The sequence below is a fragment of the Tachysurus vachellii genome, chromosome 7 (assembly GCF_030014155.1).
Source record: "Tachysurus vachellii isolate PV-2020 chromosome 7, HZAU_Pvac_v1, whole genome shotgun sequence".
NCBI classification, from domain to species: Eukaryota; Metazoa; Chordata; class Actinopteri; order Siluriformes; family Bagridae; genus Tachysurus; species Tachysurus vachellii.
In genome coordinates, this window is record NC_083466.1 from 21,525,179 (window position 1) to 21,544,424 (window position 19,246).

General features: G+C 35.8%; 1 protein-coding gene and 2 non-coding genes across 3 annotated transcripts; 1 reads left to right on the top strand and 2 right to left on the bottom strand.

Moving 5' to 3' along the window:
• Positions 1 to 590: 590 nt before the first annotated feature.
• trnan-guu (transfer RNA asparagine (anticodon GUU)) lies at positions 591 to 664 on the bottom strand. The gene has a single exon. It is a non-coding gene; the product is annotated as a tRNA-Asn (tRNA).
• Positions 665 to 1,019: 355 nt separating this feature from the next.
• Positions 1,020 to 1,093, top strand: trnan-guu (transfer RNA asparagine (anticodon GUU)). Its single transcript has one exon. It is a non-coding gene; the product is annotated as a tRNA-Asn (tRNA).
• A 2,253-nt stretch (positions 1,094 to 3,346) lies between these two features.
• On the bottom strand, positions 3,347 to 19,221 carry gba2 (glucosidase, beta (bile acid) 2). Its single transcript, XM_060874932.1, has 16 exons — positions 18,620 to 19,221; positions 14,615 to 14,706; positions 14,413 to 14,528; positions 12,987 to 13,205; positions 12,375 to 12,614; positions 11,738 to 11,994; positions 11,516 to 11,641; positions 11,054 to 11,238; positions 10,254 to 10,358; positions 10,010 to 10,117; positions 9,021 to 9,172; positions 8,547 to 8,653; positions 6,485 to 6,627; positions 5,493 to 5,608; positions 4,533 to 4,724; positions 3,347 to 3,737 (listed from the first exon to the last, which is right to left on the bottom strand). The coding sequence occupies exons 1-16, from the start codon at positions 18,808 to 18,810 to the stop codon at positions 3,528 to 3,530; spliced, it is 2,559 nt and encodes an 852-aa protein (XP_060730915.1). The 5' UTR covers positions 18,811 to 19,221; the 3' UTR covers positions 3,347 to 3,527.
• Positions 19,222 to 19,246: the final 25 nt, after the last annotated feature.

Sequence of the window (19,246 nt, forward strand, 5' to 3'; positions counted from 1 at the left end):
AACTGTGTAAAAAAAACTGTTGTGTTAACTTAAAAAAGTTTGTTAATAATGCTTTGCAAAATGAACAGCAGGAACCAAGCTCTCTTTACCTCTTTTAATGCCATGGCCCCACCTGCTGTACCAACGTGTTATTTAAACCTTGAAGGATTGTAGTGAACATCATTTTGAGGAAAAGTGTGTTCAGAATTTTTTTTTATTTTGAATGATTGTGATTGGAGATTGGATTGGATTGGGATTAAACAACTGTGTAGCCTTAGTAAAACCACTTAACAGTGAGGCTAATCAGGAAAAAGGCTTACATTTTAGTGAGCATAAACATTGGAATCTGAAGCAATGAACAAAGTTCATACAGTCTGATGAGTCCGGATTAACCATGTTCCAGAGTGATGGCTGCATGAGGGTAAGAAGAAAGAAGAGAGGCAGACAAAGTGATGCACCCGTCATGCCTGATGCCTACTGTACAGCTTGTATGGGCAGTGTTATTACGATCGTTATGAATATCATCTTCATCGTCTGTAATCAAAGCAAAGATTTGGGCCAAGAAAAAATAAGAAAATGTGACTCTTAAAAAAGAAAACAGACGCTATCCCCGTCCCTGGGTGGGCTCGAACCACCAACCTTTCGGTTAACAGCCGAACGCGCTAACCGATTGCGCCACAGAGACGAAGCTATTATGGTTTTCTCAAATGTTTCAGATATTCCTCAGCTCAAAGCTCTTAAAAATTATTTTTGCTTTATTATATATGGCTTGAAACGTTTAATTTGCAGTATTATTTGCAATACAGCCCCACCACATGGTGTAATGTCTACAGTGCATCTCTATTCACAAAATGTTTCTTCCGTTAGGTTAATCACATGACCAAATGGTTCAGTGTATGTAACGCTGTAGAAACAGCATATTAAGGACACGCATCATAAATGATCAAAGATTTTGTTGATTTGAGGCATCTGACCCATTCATTGTGCTATGGTTGTTGGTTAAACTCAACTGAAACATTTGAGGGAACCACAACAGCTTTGTCTCTGTGGCGCAATCGGTTAGCGCGTTCGGCTGTTAACCGAAAGGTTGGTGGTTCGAGCCCACCCAGGGACGGGGATAGCTTTTATTTTCTTTTTTAAGAGTCACATTTTCTTATTTTTTCTTGGCCCAAATCTTTGCTTTGATTACAGACGATGAAGATGATATTCATAACGATCGTTCAAGGTTTAAATAACACGTTGGTACAGCAGGTGGGGCCATGGCATTAAAAGAGGTAAAGAGAGCTTGGTTCCTGCTGTTCATTTTGCAAAGCATTATTAACAAACTTTTTTAAGTTAACACAACAGTTTTTTTACACAGTTATAACTCTAAAAAAGGGTTAAAATATGACTTCCTGACATGTTATTCCTGTAAAGGCATTAGACAACACTTAACTTGATCAAAGGTACTAAAACAACAACAACCAGGGTAAGACAAGGGCACCCTATATATAAATATAAATATATAGTGGACAATAATGCTAAAATACCCAATTCAGTATACATATTATTAAACCATACCATGTATAAGCAAACAGATGTTTGTACACTGATTTTCATCATCCGTTATTACTACCTGATTTAGCATGTTCCGTTCATATTCTGGGCTTCCTGCTTGGCTGTGTATTGCATGCATCGTCAATAAAGTGTATGCTAAATGTATGTGTTTTAATATCATTGTTTTAATACAATAAACCACAATGTATTTTTTTAAAACGTAAAATTGTCTTTCCACTCTGGATACTGTACCATTGTTTTGGCAGTATGCAGTGTTTTTGCCAGGAGAAATGAAAGAATGCTTTCCTGGTCATCATTTTAGTACATTAGGACACATTAAACCTTTTTCACTTGCTCAGATTCATAATAAATGTTTTTTTTTTTATCTGCATGCTTCATTTTGGCTCCACTCATCAAACTTCTCCAGCATCTCTGTGGAGTAGCTTGTGCACCTTACCAAAACAATAGAGATAATCTGTAACACAGAACATTTTACCCTTAAACATAAACATGTACAAATAATTCCCTTGTACTTGTGATAAGTTGCAGGTGATATCTAGTTACACAAGAAGTAATCAGAAAGTAATTAAAAATGTTTTTTATTTAAATCTGTATTTTCAATTGTGCATGTACATTCATGACAGATGTAATATCACAAAAGGTTAAAAAAAAAGTTACCTGATTGCTATTAATTATTTAATCTTGTTGTTTACTCTCATTATCATCATGTGATTCTCATATATTTCGGACTCCACATATACTGTACACAATTGGTTTGATAGGCGCACTGATCTTCTATCTACACACTGGTTAATTCCTAATGTCATCTCCCACTAGTGTTGAATCTTGATTCATGGCCTGCTGGAGAACCTTATTGAGAAGGTCTGGAGACCACTCAGAAGGAGCTGCAGCCTACATTTATCTAATAAAGTGGCAGCAGTAGTATTGTGTAAACCTTACAATTAATGAGTAGACTATTCTCATGCAAAATATACCTGAAAAATTTCAGCTACATTATTTACTGCTGCCTAAAGTTGAAACTGATTTAGATAATTTTATGTAGGACCAAAAATGCAATTAATTATTTTAATATTAACTATATTGTTCAACACAGTAGGTGTTTTTCTAATTCTGTCAGCTTTGTAATACAAATATCTGTATTACAAGTTTTGATGAAAATATATCAAAGTTATCATCAGAGTTTTTTAAGAAATAAAATGGTCATTTTTGTTGCACATAAACAGTGATTTACAAAAAAAAAAAAGAAAAAAAAGAAATTGACACGTAAAAAATCAAAAATGCGGAATGTGTGTCCAAAACTTTTTGCAGAATGTCTAAAACTTGTTCCAATTTTTTTTAAAAATCAGCTAGGGATTTAATAATTTTTACGGTGTCCCAATCTACAAAATTATCCTGGTACACTTTACTGTTTATCCCCTAAGTATATCCCACAGTACACTTCAAATCCAAGCTTAAACCCACATTATTCCATTATTACTACAAGTATTCCAGAGTACAATGAATATCAAACCACTGAAAAATCATCCATCATATCAACATTACTGCTTAAATGTTGACGTACATTATTCACTATCAGGTTCGGACTTCTGCAGTTATGATAAAACAAATACAGAATTGAACTGCTAAACACAAATATGTATGATAATCACTAAATACTAAAATGCCACCTTTCAAACTATAAATAAACAAACTCATTCCTGCACTCCCGCTCTCTCACCTTTTTAGCTAAAGCCATGATCAGTGTCTGAGGGATAGATTTTATGCGTTTATCTACTGTTTGTAAAAGTTCTGCACGAAACAGAAGCACCACTATTGTTTAAACTGTATTCAAAGCTGCTACAATGAATCACACACTTAGCTCCTGGAAGTAAACATCAGCTTTAATGCACACTTAATCTGGTATGAACAGTCGTGTGCATGGAGGTCAGAAGATCATGCACACAATCATTAATGGCAGTTCTTTTTACACTGTTTATCCTGTAAATCTGTCTCTAAACGGACGGCCTTGGCGTCTTGCTCAGATTTGGTCGATTGTCCAGGGCCAGTTGTATGGCCCAAATGCTAAGAGGTCTCATGTAAGCCAAGGAGCGATAGATCCCTTTTTCACAGTATGCTTCAGGAGTCTGAAAGGCCATTCCTGTCTGCTCCCATACTGTCCGATAGCAACCTTCAGCAGTGTGAAGACCTTCTTCTAAAAGGCCCTGAAAGATTGAAATGAAGACAGCTGACATTATTAAAAATTACCTACTAATGAAAAACAAGAAGTCTGGTCACTTAAAAGTCAAGACAGGACATCAAGTGGCATACAAATTTGATAACTTCATGCACCGGACACTTTATTAGGAACCCCTGTTGGGTTTTCATGAACATAAGTCTACAGAGTTTATACAGAATGCTACAAACAACAAAAAACATCAAGTGAGCAGCAGGTAATTTAGGTCGAAATATCTTGTTAACAAAAACGGCAGAGGAGAATACATAGATTGGTGTAAGCTGACCAAAAGCCTATGGTGACCGAAATAAACAATAAATGAGACCAGAAAATTATCTCACAACACACATAACATCAAACCTTGTAACAGTTTGGGCTATAGCACAAGATTCATTCCTGTCAGCACAGACTCACTAGACCTACACTGGGCAGATGAATGTTGGAAAAAAGCCAAGGCAGTGTTTTAGCATTCTTCAGCTGTATATTCAGCTGTGTTCATGAGCATGTCTCCACTTGCCTCAGACTACGTTCAACAAGAGATCAACTGTCTGGAACCACCAAACAAACCATGGTGAAAGTCACTGAGGTGCAGTTTATTTTTCACCATTCTCTGATGTGAGGTGAACAGTTGCTAAAGTTCCTGACTTATATCTTTATGATTTTATGCATTGCACTACTGCCACAGAATTCCCAGATAGGGTCTTGCATAATTGAGCATATTCCTAATAAAGTGGCAAACAAGTGTGTGTTATTCAGGAATGTGACCACCAAACTCCATACTGACCTCCTGAATCATAGTAGCTGCAAGTCCATAGACAACACCAACCCAGACTTCATCTGACTGGACGCTGGAGCGATCAGGAACGCCCTCTGGTCTCATGCCATTCACAGCCCCCATCTGCCCTCCTGCAAAGCTCATCACGTTCAGATCAAACACACTTTTCAGTGCACTGCGGATCTTCTCCTTAGGGAAAACCTTGAAGAAAGTAATTAACTTGCATTACTGAAGTGGCACTTGTGTTAAACCAAAATATACAATATAGTATGATATGTGCCTAATAAACTCAAAGCCACAAAGATACATAATTATAATAGAGTTTGAATCTCTATTATGTTAAAGGTGAGCTACTGCAGAGAAATGAAGAAACAGCCACCATGTTGTTGCCCTACACATGGTTATGGAGATTTATAATCCAAAATAAAAGTTTACATCAGAGTTCACAAATGCTTCTGGTAGCTCTACATGAAATTACAGAACATTTCAGTAGGCTGTTTCATAACTTTCAATGCCATCTATGACTTATATAATAGTATAATAATAAACTGAACAAAAAGTCCCAATTAAACTACAGATTAGATCTCATTAAATTTCTAGTTTTCCCAACTTCTGGGGTTTTTAGAGTGTTCCACGCATTTGTACAATACGCAGTAATGAATTTTTATTTATATTTCTTCTTTTAGAATAGATGAAGCAATTGTTTCAGCAGCTTAGAAAGCTAAAAAAGCCTAGTGGTGTAGATGTGGCATCGATGGGTTTTGGAGATAGGGTTCTGTGGGCAGATCTGTGAATTTCAGCATCATCTGGGAAATCAAACTGACTTCCCTTAAAAGCCACATTAGTGTTTTCTGGCACGCATCATCCAAGTGCTTGTGTTGTGAGTCTAGTGTGTTTATGGCAAATCAAAAGCCCTACAAGAATTACAAACTTTAAAAAAAATCTTGAGAAAATAATTATAAAATGAACCTCAAACTCATCATCTCCTAGTCCAGATGCCCTGAGAAACCACTGGCCTGCACACTGGTCAGACATCACACTGTTGGACATACCTCGCCCACTGCTGTCATAGTTATAGTACCTCCCTGGAAATAAAGAGGCAGAGGGGAGAAAAAATAATAAAATTGGAAATAAGAATAAGTTTGGGATTATAGCCATCTCTTTAATACTTAAGCGCTGATTTACTTTATTTTAAACGTCTGCATGTTTTTAAAATGTGCAACCATGCTAAAACCCCCAAAAAACTGCAATCTGATGTACCAACAAGGTCTATGGAAGCTTGTGTCTTTCAGAGGAAAACAATAGCATGTTTTTTTTTTTTTGCTTTTTTTACTCCTTAACAAGTATGCACTTGGGGCTGCTTAAATGCAGATAGGTGAATTTATATTAAACATTAATTTTGACCAAAATAAGACAAAAATCTTCCATTCAATAGTTAAGACTATGCCTTGGTAGCTCAAACAAACAATGTTAACAATAGAACCACAAATTCACATCTTCTATGTAAAAAGCATTTACATATATAGATCATAAAACGATTTCATACACCCTACCCTAGGAACAGGAGAGTTATTCTTATTTTGAGTTCATACTGTATTTTTGTATGGTTTTTGACACAGCCTTTACTCAACATTATATTAGGTGCATCATTGTGTATGTGACTAGGTTTAGTTTCAGTTTTACTCATTCAGGAGTCTGTTAAAAATCTGCATTTCTACCAGCTACTAAAAGGAAACACCAACTATGTAAAACCTAATTTACATATTGTTTTCACCCCTACTCTTTTTTTCCCACCCACTATTTATTAATCTTCTTGCATGCACAAATTTTTATGTTATATAGGACCTCAGTAAATCAGGATCTCTGTGTCTAGTCTAGTTTTCTCCCTTCGGCCGTGCAGTTTGACTGAGACTGGGCATGACTGGGCTGAATCATATCACATAATTTCAGGGTAAACTCACCATTCCACAGTAGTTTATCAAAGGCGGCACTGCCTCGCTTCAGGATGTCTCTGTAGTGCTCATACACGGAATCACTTTTCATAAGTTGTGCCATCTTACACATTACACACACTGAGGCCAGCCACAGACCCCCGCAATATGCACTGAAACATCACAGATGAACAGCAAAATCAAAACACTCCTGATACAGCAAAGCTATACACTTAATTTTAAGATATGTTATACAGGTATGGCCAAGTGATGTAGCTGGTGCTTATTTCCTAACCCAGAATAACCCAGTAGATGGATTGGTGTAAATGCCTATGGCCATGCCCTGTGTGTTCTTGCCTCATACCTAGCGGTTTGGGATCCACCACAATGCTGACCAGAATAAAGTGGTCACTGAAGAACAATGAATGAAGATAAAGTATATGGCCAAAAGTTTCTGCACACCTGATGATGACCCAAATGGCTCATGTGACCACTCCTAAAGTTTCTGATATCTCTCTGATATGTCTGTTTTGCTTTTCCAGCCTAATGATTGCCTTCACTTGCATCAACACCTCTTCAGACTGCATACTGAAAGTTCCTGTTAACAGCTACCAAATTCACCACATGTAGAATCAATGTCAGACTTTGGGGTTGAGGTTATGTCCTTAATTTCCCATGAAATAATGAGAAAACAGTCCACACCTGAACATGAAACTGCCGATCGTCCCAAAGGTATTAATTGGGATTAATGTCAAGGCTCTCTCAGGCTGTAGTTGTTCCACAGCAATGTTGGCAAACAAAGGACCTTGAACCTTGCTTAGTGAACAATGGTATTGTCACGCTCCTAAGGGTAGGGAAATATTAATGCTACAGTATACAGACATCTATCCTTGTAGCAGCTCACTGGGGAAGGCCCATACATGGGTGTGATTGTCAAATGTCCATACACATTTGGTCATATCGGATATCTTCAACAAATTGCATGTATATTGTATTATAACTCACCTGGGACTTTTTAACTGCTATTTGTAGATTTGAATTTTAGGGCTAGTGATTTGCACTTGAGTTAACCACCAAATCATAACTCCACCCTGTCTGATGTAGTAAGACCAAGCAGTGACAGAATACCAGCTATCTAATGTAAAAACTCTTGTTTAGTTTAGATTTTAGTCAATATGTCGTAGATTTCAAGAATGTGGTGATTGACAATGGTGCAGTTTTTTGTTCTGTGCAAGTCTATGGGGTTCTTTGAGCCATGGATTTCATTTCAAGTAAAGAAGCTTTTATTGTCATTTCAACCATATATAGCTGTTGCAGTACACAGTTAAATGAGACAACGTTTCTCCAGGACCATTGTGCTACATAAAACACAGAGCTAAGGACTTAGTAAGTTAGTCCTAGCCACATAAAGTGCATCTGTGCAACCTGGTGCAGGACAAGACAGACAAGACAGACAAGACAGTGCAGGAAAAAATGCAAACAAAAAAGTACAAGACAATACACAAAAGACAATAAACAGAAACAGCACACACCAGTGTAAATACTGTGTGTTCAAACAATATTGCATTTGCAGAAATACTGGAATGAACACAATATTATAGCAGCAGTTAATTGAAATATTGTAAAGGATTGTGCAAAACAGCAAACGACTGAAATGTGAGACAGCATGTGCAAAGAGCAAAAAAACAGTGTGCAATGGATCGATATATATTGGAAGTGTGTACATCAGTCCATACAGTTGATGTGTGACAGTTGATATCCCTACCGGTGATTATAATAAAAGGAAATACCATAAACAGTGATTAGTAACAGCTGTAGGATTCTGTGTAAACCATTCATTAAAAGTGTACTCTTGTAATAGGTCAGTATATAATTCAGCACTGTATTTAGTTGATTTGTACTTTTTCCCCATATTACCATAACATGATTTGTCTATACTGCATTTACAACAGAATGAACATGTCTATGAACCTGTTTTTCCATTGATTCATTCTTCACATACTTTTTTTTTTTAAACAATGCATACAGCATTGTCCCTAAGATTTCAAAAAACAAACACCTCTCTGTTTCTCAGCCTCCCTTTAAAACTAACCTGGGACCTGTTACAATCCATCCATCATAGGTCTGGTCGGCATAGCCGGAGTTCTCTATTAGGCCATCCCCATCTTTATCAAACTTCATTTCAGTCTCCATAATCACCTGAGAGAATGAAGCAAACATCAGGGAAGCTAAAGGACATATTCAGAGATTAACAAGTAAGGTATCATGTAGTTACCTATTAACAATAATAATAATAATAAGAAGAAGAAGAAGAAGAAGAAGAAGAAGAAGACTTTTAGTTCTTCAGTTCATGCTGCAAATAGCAGTATGCCTTGCAGCTTACTAAAATAGTATAATTAAACTTCATACATAATTTTATTGGCTTAATAAAAATGACCAGTATATCCTTGTGATTCAGTAAACTCACAATGAATATAGTAGATAGCTAAATTTTACCTAAAGTTTTTTTTTTTTTTTAAAAAACAAAGCATTGGTTTAATAATACCACCCCATCATTTAAACTCACCTGGCAAATGGGCCACATGTCCTTCAGGTACTGCAGGTCCTGAGTTAGATGATAGTCACGATAGACCTGCAGAACAAATTTCAGGTTCAGGTCTTTCCAATCCGCTGTGTCATGGATCTGATAGGCATTAACACGCTGCCAAGGCTCGTCATCTAATAAATGAGAAAAAAAGGTATTTATTTTTCAGTGCCTCCAACAGAGTCAACATTTTTAATTTGCTCAGATTAATTGGAATTCTTGAAGTCCTGTGGCTGTCAGTTTTGTCATGACAAATCCATTTGGTATTCTTAGAGCATTAAGGTATATCAAAACCGTTTTATGTTTAATGAAAAAAGGGAAACAGGAATGGCACTATTCTTTCAATTAATTCTTAGCAAATGTTTCTAATTTACCCAGCTTTCCCATTTTCCCCATTATTAGCTTCTATTTACAAGTTTAATGTTACCAGTCACATTATACAAATGTAAACATTGACATGAAAAAAGTACATCTCGTCGCTGTCGGGCAGGAACCTCCTATGTTCAAATTTTGTCAATTTCATATTTTTTCACATATCGATGCTATTGGTCAGTCCCCACGTGGGTCTGTTATTTTTACAAGTTATTAACCAATCTAAAGTCTTGAAAATAGCTTGAGTGCAAGTCTCTTAACTCCATTAGACACTTCAACTGTCTGAGAAATCTCATAACTCCACCTCTTCTTCACTTCGCGGGAGAGCTTCGCGACAGCATAATCTCGATCTCCCTGCTCCCAAGTCATAAAGCTTGTATCTCCGATAAAACGTGACTTTGGGAAAATGATGTGTTAATGTTCTTACACAACAGTATGATAGCAATATAAGGTATAATAACTTTAACGATACAGTGTTTAATAACTCAAAAAAATACGGCGTTTTTTTAATTTCCTGAAAAATAATGGTTTTGGAGAAACGAGGATTCCGCCCGACAGTGACGATATTCATCTGTTGGATAAAATGGATTATTACTAACCTGGGTCTCCTATATCATGAGGTACTACATTCCTGGTCTTAACTGGTGAGCAAAGCCCATTCATAAGGTTCACCCTTTGTGTGGGGTCATACTGTACCACACTACCAGCTACGAATGACAAGAGTAAGAATGGTGAGAGAGAGAGAGCAAGGAATAAAGTGAAGACTAGTAAAAAGGTAGAATTACTGAATAGAGTGCTGGTAAAAAATATAAACACAGGAAACATGAGAACAGTTCTTCTCACCAATATCATACTGTAGACTCAGAGCCAGTTTGGGCCAGAGCATGATAAGTGCAAAGGAGGCATAGAAGTGTACATCGTATGTGTTGTACATTCTGTACTCCTGACCTACAATCAATAAACAGAAAGATGCTGGATTAACACTTCAGGACCACTTCAGCTGGTATTAGAATAAACAGAATTCCAGAATGAATTACCTTTCAATTAAAGACAGATTTTTCTCTAATGGGACCAAATTATCACCACATGTTTTTCCCCCTCGAAATATAAACAGTAAAAAATGTAAAAAAAAAAACACTGTATGACCAAAAGTATGGGAACACCTGACCATTAAATATGTGGGCCATCCCTAAACTGTGGGGCCTAACCCAAACTGGTTTAAGCATGACAGTGCTCCAAGCTTCATACCGATATGCTTAGTAGTAACTTAGTCAAGTTAGAAAGTGCACCAGAGCATTCTCTCATTAATGCTCTTATGGCTAAATAGTCATAAATCCCCAAAGCCTTGATCCAAAATTTTGTGCAAAGCCTTCCTAAAAGGATAGAGGCTGTTATTGCAGCGAAAGTCCATATTAATGATCAAGTGTCCATAAACTTGTGGCCATACAGCGTAGGACCTAAACAAAAAAAAAAAAACAAAATCAAGTGACTTCTCCATTTGATCCACCTCTGTCATGCTCAAACACAGATACTTTTGTTTTTTTACATTTACATGCTTAGGGTGTATTCAACAATTCACAATAAACAGGTACTTGGTATTTGGTTTTGACACCATGTCTGGAGAGCTCATTTTTGATACTTACCTTCTAAATAGGCAAAACGGCCATACTCCTTGAGGACAAGGGGCTGAGCTGGAAGACCACCTTCTTCTGAACGAAGACCTCCACTAACATCACAGTCCTCAGGAAGCTCTACCCACACTGTCCCTCCATCCACAACAAAGTATAATTCATTAAACAAAGCTGATTTATACCAGGAAGGGAGAGAACTGGAAAAACACAGACACATATATGGGTTATATGTACAAAATGACTACTTTTATGAAATAAGGAAATAATGCCACAACTAGGAGATAGCATAGGCACATTCACTATTTATTTAAAGTAACTATGTAGTAGAACTCTGTATTAATTTCACTATTTATCTGACAATTTAAATATTAAAACAAAAGCCTTGGACTCAAAATGCTGAAAATTTGAACAAAATCACTCTATTGCAGGTCTACACTACAATTAATGCAGGAAATCCCAAAGGGATCTACTTACCCATCATCTAGAATGGGTCTTTGCCATTCCTTAATGTCATTTTCCCAGTCTTTGTAGTGTGTAAGTGCATAGTGTGAAAGAGCCGGGCCTGCATCTCCTTTAGTGCCATAGTAACGTGCATAACGTCTAATAGGAAAATACATAATATTCTATTATTTCTTTGTGGTCACTTATTTATTTTAATTATGCTTTAATACAATAACAAAAAAGAAATGTGTATACCTGATGTGCTCTCTTTCCCTTGAGCCAAAAGTAATTTTTGGCATGTCCCAGGCCAGGCAGAATTCTAGACTGTTGTGTTCATGGGCAGGCACAGAGCAGCCCACCGCCAGGGCTGCTGCCACCATCTCTCCTTTCCGAGTTAGAGGGCTGGAGCCAGGGGGTGAATCTAACTGTCCATCACTCATCAGGTCACTCCAAACGGCCTTTCCAGTATCATTTGGATTGAACGCAGTCTGATGGGTGATCTTTTTGTTGGACTAAACCGCAATCGACAAACATTAACAAATGAGCTGAGCATACAGGAAATGTTCACAAGCATTCTGTGTGTGCAAGCTTTAATTAATATAAACATTAATATAAAACCTAAGCTGTACAGTACAACATGACGTTTAATCATATCCGATATTGCGAATAAAACACATTAGGTGTGCCGTTAAAAATTCAGTGATAAGGCCCGACCTGAAAGGAGTTACCAAACCAATGTTAATTATTTCTCTCTAATGACACATTCTGAAGTATTTTATTCCTATTAGTCAAAGTAACTTTCTAATGCTAACAATTCGATATTAATTAAAAAGGAATAATTTACTTTTTATCAATTTATAATTTTAAAAAAACTAATAATAAGGTGTGGTACCTGTTCTCGAGCTGCCATACACAGTGTGTACGGGTTCACTGGTGAGCAGTGGTGAAGCAAAACCCCTGACACAGACTCGCCCTCTCTTTCCAAATTGAATGGTTCATTCCAGTGACCCCCACATTTTTCATCCTTGTGGCCTGATCCGTTGGCCATGGTAAACATGATTGTGACATCCAGTGCATAATCATTCTTGTTCTCTATATCCCACACGAACACAGCAACCGGAAAACTTGAGTCCTGTGAATGAATAAAGGGCAGGTTATTTACAATAAAACAACGAATTACCTAATAGAATATATAAATGTTTACAACGCAATCCATACTTTGAAAAGTGGAGGTTTGTAAATCTACAGAACACAATATGATGAACAGTGTTACAATCATTACTTACAATTTTGCAGAATGTTTTTTGATGGGTATTAACGGGCTACTGTCGGAATATGAAAATAAAATGCTGCTTAACCACTTTTTTATTTACTATATTAGGGGCATCAACAAATGATATGATACCCTGCAGCTAAAACAATGCACGGAGAATATCAAGGTCACTGATCCTGATGAACACTTTATTATTTTGCTTTTTGTATATTGCAGTGTTCAGTCAATCACCTTGTAGTTGTGTGGGATGACAGGTGACACCTGCCTGCATGTGAGTGTCACGTTCTGACCGGGCAGCTGATAAACTGTCCAGGCTCTGGGAAATAGTGCATGGTAGAATGCAAATGCACCGCAGTAACCCCAATTCCAGTCCTGCAGTGTGTGAGGATGTTCGGTGGACAACACTTGCTGATAGATTGTCTGACCATCCTTACGGAGGCACACTGTAAACTGAGCAAGAAGAGAATAACTTAAGAAGCAAAGTGATGAAAACATACAGGTGTAAGAACGGGAATTTCACTTTTATTTTCAGTCTAAAGTGAAGAACACTAAAATAAAAGACGCATTATCAGTTACACAGCTTGTCATGTTGTTACCATTATTAGTACTGCTAAATTATAGGTGTTTTACATTTTTTATTTCCCAGGAGCAACAGAAATCTATGAACATCTCTACACCTTAATCTTTAAAGCAAATTTCAGGATCTTTAGGAACATGCAATGCATCCACCTCCCTTCTAACACACATTTGTTACAGGTAGACATGGGTGAGATTTCAGTACACTTTACTTTGATACTTTTGGACCTTCATCCTATGAGAAAGCCATGGTGCAAGAGGGCTTTCGGAATGGTTTGATGGAGATGATTTAAAGGTGGGGTCTCCATTGTTTGAGAAATGCTTCATAAAACTGCGTTGGGCCGCCAAACAAAAGAAAAACAAAACTAACGTGTAGGCAATGAGCAGAAAGGGGCGTGTCAATATGGGCGAAGAGAGTGTTCAGTGCACATGTGTGACATTAGCAGAAAGCGGTTTTAACATTGACATGGAGAATAAAAACAAAGAAAGAAAGCGAAGAAAGGCTTACGATAAGGCAATAAGTAGGACCGTGTTAATATAGGATCAGCTTTCCGGCGCTGGAGAGAACTGAACATCTTCCGCGTGAAACGGAGATAAACCTTTCATGGTACAACACACAGTACTACAAAAACACATTTGTATTACCATAGTATTACTCATTGAGTTCATTTATTGATAAAAATATCCCCTCGGTCAGTTGACCCAACAGGTTCCGCCATAATACTTGTCTGGGTTATACTTGGGTTATACTTGTCTGGTGTATGTGTGTGGCGGAGCTATCAAAACAGGGGTGGGACCCATTTGGGATAGGGGCATGTTTGTTTTGGTGATTTCAAATGTCAACATTGGCTTTCAAACAACGGAGACCCCACCTTTAATGCATATGCATCAGCCTATAGTCACCAGATCTTAATCTGGTTGTACATCTGTCGGACACAATCTCACTCTCAAAATATTAACTTAAGATGGTGTTCCATTGACTTGTAAAATCTGTGTCAAGGAGTATTGAAGCTGCTCTGAGGCTCATGGTGTCATCTATACACAGCTAGAGTCACCCACCCAGGCAGAGTCAGAGAGATACCTGGTCAGCAATGACTGTTTTGTAGTGATACATTCCTGGGTTTAGTTGCCACCTGCAGAACTCCCCTTTCCATCCACGTGTAATGCTTCCTCCTCCAATGCCACCCAGAGGAGCACCTACACACAAGAAGGAACATTATAATCATTCGCTCTTTTCTCTCTTTTTTTTTTTGCTAGATTTCTGTAAAACACTGAGCACTTACCATAAATCTGCCTTAGAGGCAAAGCCTTGAATATGTCTATAAAGGGTGCCTTCTTCTCTATCTGTGTTCTCTGGTACCACCATTTTAAATACCTACACACAAATATAAGAGAAACGACACGGGTTTAAGCACCAGAATCCAATCCATTACAAATATTTCAATATAGATTATATTTAGTGCATTTTAAGGTGATGTTTACCTTTAATTCTCATTACATTACCTACTATACGAGTCACACAATTTGTCTATAGTAAGTTTGGGAAAATACGTTTGGGAAGCTTTTCACTAGTTACCTACATCACACACATGTTGGTATACATACATGCATGATTATGAACAAAGGGAAAACTAATTCCCTCAAGCCAGTCTTCACTCAAAAAAACACTGAGAGATACAGAACTGTTCCTCTATTTAAATTGTCTGTTGTTTTATTTGGCCGGTTGTCAAGCAAGGCTCTTTTGTTTTAGAGTGCATACAGACATCCTGGCATTATATTCTATAGAATTTCATGACAAAAAACTAGACTTCAATCCTGAAGAGAGCAAAGCAGCACAAAACCGTTCAGACTCTTCCTGACTGTCACTAGTGATGAGGTTTGCAGTCTACACCAGTACAACATTAACATTTGTCTTATCTGCGCGTGGGACTTTGTTCCATTAATGCTGAGCATCCACATTGGCAACAATAAGCAGTTTGTTAAGCGCATTTCCATATGCTCCCATTAATCTCTTGTGTTTTTCTGTCATTTATAAATGCATACACAGCTGTTTGCAGGACTGTAGCACTGTTGGTTGAAAATAAATGTCTTTCAGAGAAACAGAAAGGATCCCGCTACAATGTAGGATTGACCAGAACAAAGCTGGGGAAAGTCTAACTAGATTCATTGCCCTTTTTCATAGACTAACAACCTCTTGTTGTAATTCTTCACCATGCTCAATATTAAACAAAACAAAACACTAAACCTGCAAAGTTTTAAAAGGCAGAAAGATTATTGGGCATAACGGTATTATGTTTCAGTGCATGAACCTAACAGCTGTGGTATGAGTGCAGTAAAGGCAGGTAGGCTGTTTATATAGCAGTATTTCAGTACACATCAGTATGGATTTCATGTATCAGTCATTTGGCCATTGACCAAAATGAATGATCATTAACTAACTAGATTTGTACATGAGCAGAAACTCCTCTGCTTTTGACTCCACCACACTGAAATGAAACATTTTATTTTCAGATTATTTTCATGCACTGCAAGACGCATAACTCCCAGTTCAATCATTAACACAAACTTGCAATACTATCCATGATCACTGTGGATCAATTATTAACTCTCACTGGCATGAACCGCACCCGTATGTTACATAAAACTAATACCAGCACTGATAAAATTGATCCCTAAGGTATGTTTTATTCATTAATGGTAGCAATATTTGGTCTTTTAGTTATGAAATAGTATTTTTTTTTTATTTATATCAAACCATTTTAAATTGAATTTTGAACTAAAATTCTAAATTAACTAAGTTTTACTGGCTTAATCAATTCAACAGAAGTCCTGATTTTAAATAAGCATTCAGTCTCTATTAATTGACATTTTAGACACACAGTCAGAATAACATCCAGATATGCAAACATAGCCAATCACAGAAACTCCCCAATTTCAGAAATTATTTTTGAATTCAAATATCTATTGGTAAGAGTCTACCTGCATAAGTCTCTGGATAAATTCTGTAATGTGGTATATAAGGCTCAGTTTCAGACACTATAAATTTCGTTGTTCTTCCTGTCGTTATTCCACTGTTAGAAATAACCTACTGGTCTTTGCTCAGTTCCATAGGGTTCAACATAAAAGTCATTCAAAATCAGATATTGAGCTAGGACATAAAAGCTCAGTTCAGGTCTAGCTATAGAAGTATGGTTCGTTATACTGGTGAGGGTGTGGCAAGGCAATTCATTTAGATCACTAGAGGGTAAGCTTAGATTTAAGTGCAGCAAATTCAGTAGATAAGCAAAATAACAAAGTGTATTTGATTAAAAAGGTTTGATTACAAAGCCATAAGCAGAAACCTTAAAAGTAAATAATGATTTCTTTAACAAGGGGTGAGTAGAGAAGTATTTTTCAAACTATATCCATTATAAAGTCAGAAAATCTCCAACCCAACCTACTGGTTAGATTGCATTACATTCAGTGGTAAAGCTGACATCCTGTTGAACAACTCTATTTCTTCATGAGTAAAATGATTTCTAAATAATTTTCTAAATAAAAACAAACATCTCGGTTTTTCCCCTACAGGTAACTTAACAATAACTCTAATACTAGAGTTTACTAGATAATACTAGAGAATACTAACAGCTTTTTATTCTTGAACTTTGGTCCAACAGAACACATTTATAGACCTAACTAGATTTATAGACTTAACTAGTTTCAGTACATCCCACACTTATGGAGCACAGAACTTAAAGAATAAATAAAACTAGAAACTATATATAGATAAAACTAGATACTATATATAGATAAATCTAGATACTTATATAGATAAATCTAGATACTATATATAGTTAAAACTAGATACTTATATAGATAAATCTAGATACTATATATAGTTAAAACTAGATATTATATATAGATAAATCTAGATACTATATATAGATAAATCTAGATACTATATATAGATAAATCTAGATACGATATATAGTTAAAACTAGATACGATATATAGTTAAAACTAGATACTATATATAGATAAATCTAGATACTATATATAGATAAATCTAGATACTATATATAGTTAAAACTAGATACTATATATAGATAAAACTAGATACTATATATAAATAAAACTAGATACTATATATAGATAAATCTAGATACTATATATATATAGAGATAAATCTAGATACTATATATAGAGAGATAAATCTAGATACTATATATATATATAGATAAATCTAGATACTATATATAGATAAATCTAGATACTATATATAGTTAAAACTAGATACTATATATAGATAAAACTAGATACTATATATAGATAAATCTAGATATGATATATAGTTAAAACTAGATACGATATATAGTTAAAACTAGATACTATATATAGATAAATCTAGATACTATATATAGTTAAAACTAGATACTATATATAGATAAAACTAGATACTATATATAAATAAAACTAGATACTATATATAGATAAATCTAGATACTATATATATATAGAGATAAATCTAGATACTATATATATAGAGATAAATCTAGATACTATATATATATATAGATAAATCTAGATACTATATATATATATAGATAAATCTAGATACTATATATAGATAAATCTAGATACTATATATAGTTAAAACTAGATACTATATATAGATAAAACTAGATACTATATATAGATAAATCTAGATATTATATATAGATAAATCTAGATACTATATATAGTTAAAACTAGATACTATATATAGTTAAAACTAGATACTATATATAGATAAAACTAGATACTATATATAGATAAATCTAGATACTATATATATATATATAGATAAATCTAGATACTTATATAGATAAATCTAGATACTACATATAGATAAATCTAGATACTATATATAGTTAAAACTAGATGCTATATATATATATATATATATATATATATATATATATATATATATATATATATATATATACACACACACTATAGTTAAAACTAGATACTATATATAGTTAAAACTACATACTATATATAGTTAAAACTAGATAGTTATATCCAATAGAGTTCTTGAGTTTTTTTTTTAATAAATCTGCAAGACAAGACATGGTGCTGTTTAGGGCTCTTTTCTGGGAGTGTATTAAAAACAAAGCAAGAACAACTTTGGGTTTTTTTAGGCCTTATAAACATCCTGAACATTTTGAGAACCTTTGTTTCTTTGTGCTGTTCAGAAACCAACCCATTAAATAAACAGGAACACATGGCTGTCATCATTCTGCTGTGGCATGTTTGTGTATTTGTACCTGAAGCCCAAGCCGATGTGCTGCATGATGTGAGACAGGGACACGTCTTTAGCCTGAAAAGGTTTTCTTTTCTCCTTAAACTCGTGCCCCAGACAGATCCTCCAGCCATCCTTAGGTACACAGAATCCGGTTTCAGTGCCTTCATACCCGGTCATGAGCTCGGATAACGACCTGCTGTCATTTAAATCCATCCTGGTGTCTTTGTGTGTGTGTACAGATCAAACCTACACTATAGTCACTGGTGATGCTGATTTAGTTTCTATTCCAGGAGCAAGACCATGAGGCTCAGATTAAATTCTAAACAACGGACGCTGTTATTGTGCTCTGCTTTTATGATGATGGTGCTGTCTGTCTGTCTATCTGTCTGTCTGACCTACAGACAGGATGCGATGGTGACTTTGTTTGCAGCTCGACACCATCCATATACACAGTCATCCAGGTTTTACATCTGTTTCACCACTCTGGTGTCTAAATCACAGAACGTTTACACGTATCTCACGATAAGAATTATAAAGCTTCGGGTGAGACTCGTGTCCCAAATAGGCATTTTAGCTTAGTTAAGATAAACACATGCGCTCTTTTTGCCGACCGTACCATCTTTCCAACACACGGAGGTGGATTATCGCA

Excerpts from the sequence above, each read along its gene's own strand:
- gba2 (XM_060874932.1), bottom strand. The coding sequence starts at position 18,810 with ATGGATTTAAATGACAGCAGGTCGTTATCCGAGCTCATGACCGGGTAT. Across the intron at positions 9,173-10,009 it reads TCATGATATAGGAGACCCAG|ATGACGAGCCTTGGCAGCGT; the intron begins GTTAGTAATAAT and ends CTCATTTATTAG. Across the intron at positions 3,738-4,532 it reads CAGCTACTATGATTCAGGAG|GGCCTTTTAGAAGAAGGTCT; the intron begins GTCAGTATGGAG and ends TCAATCTTTCAG.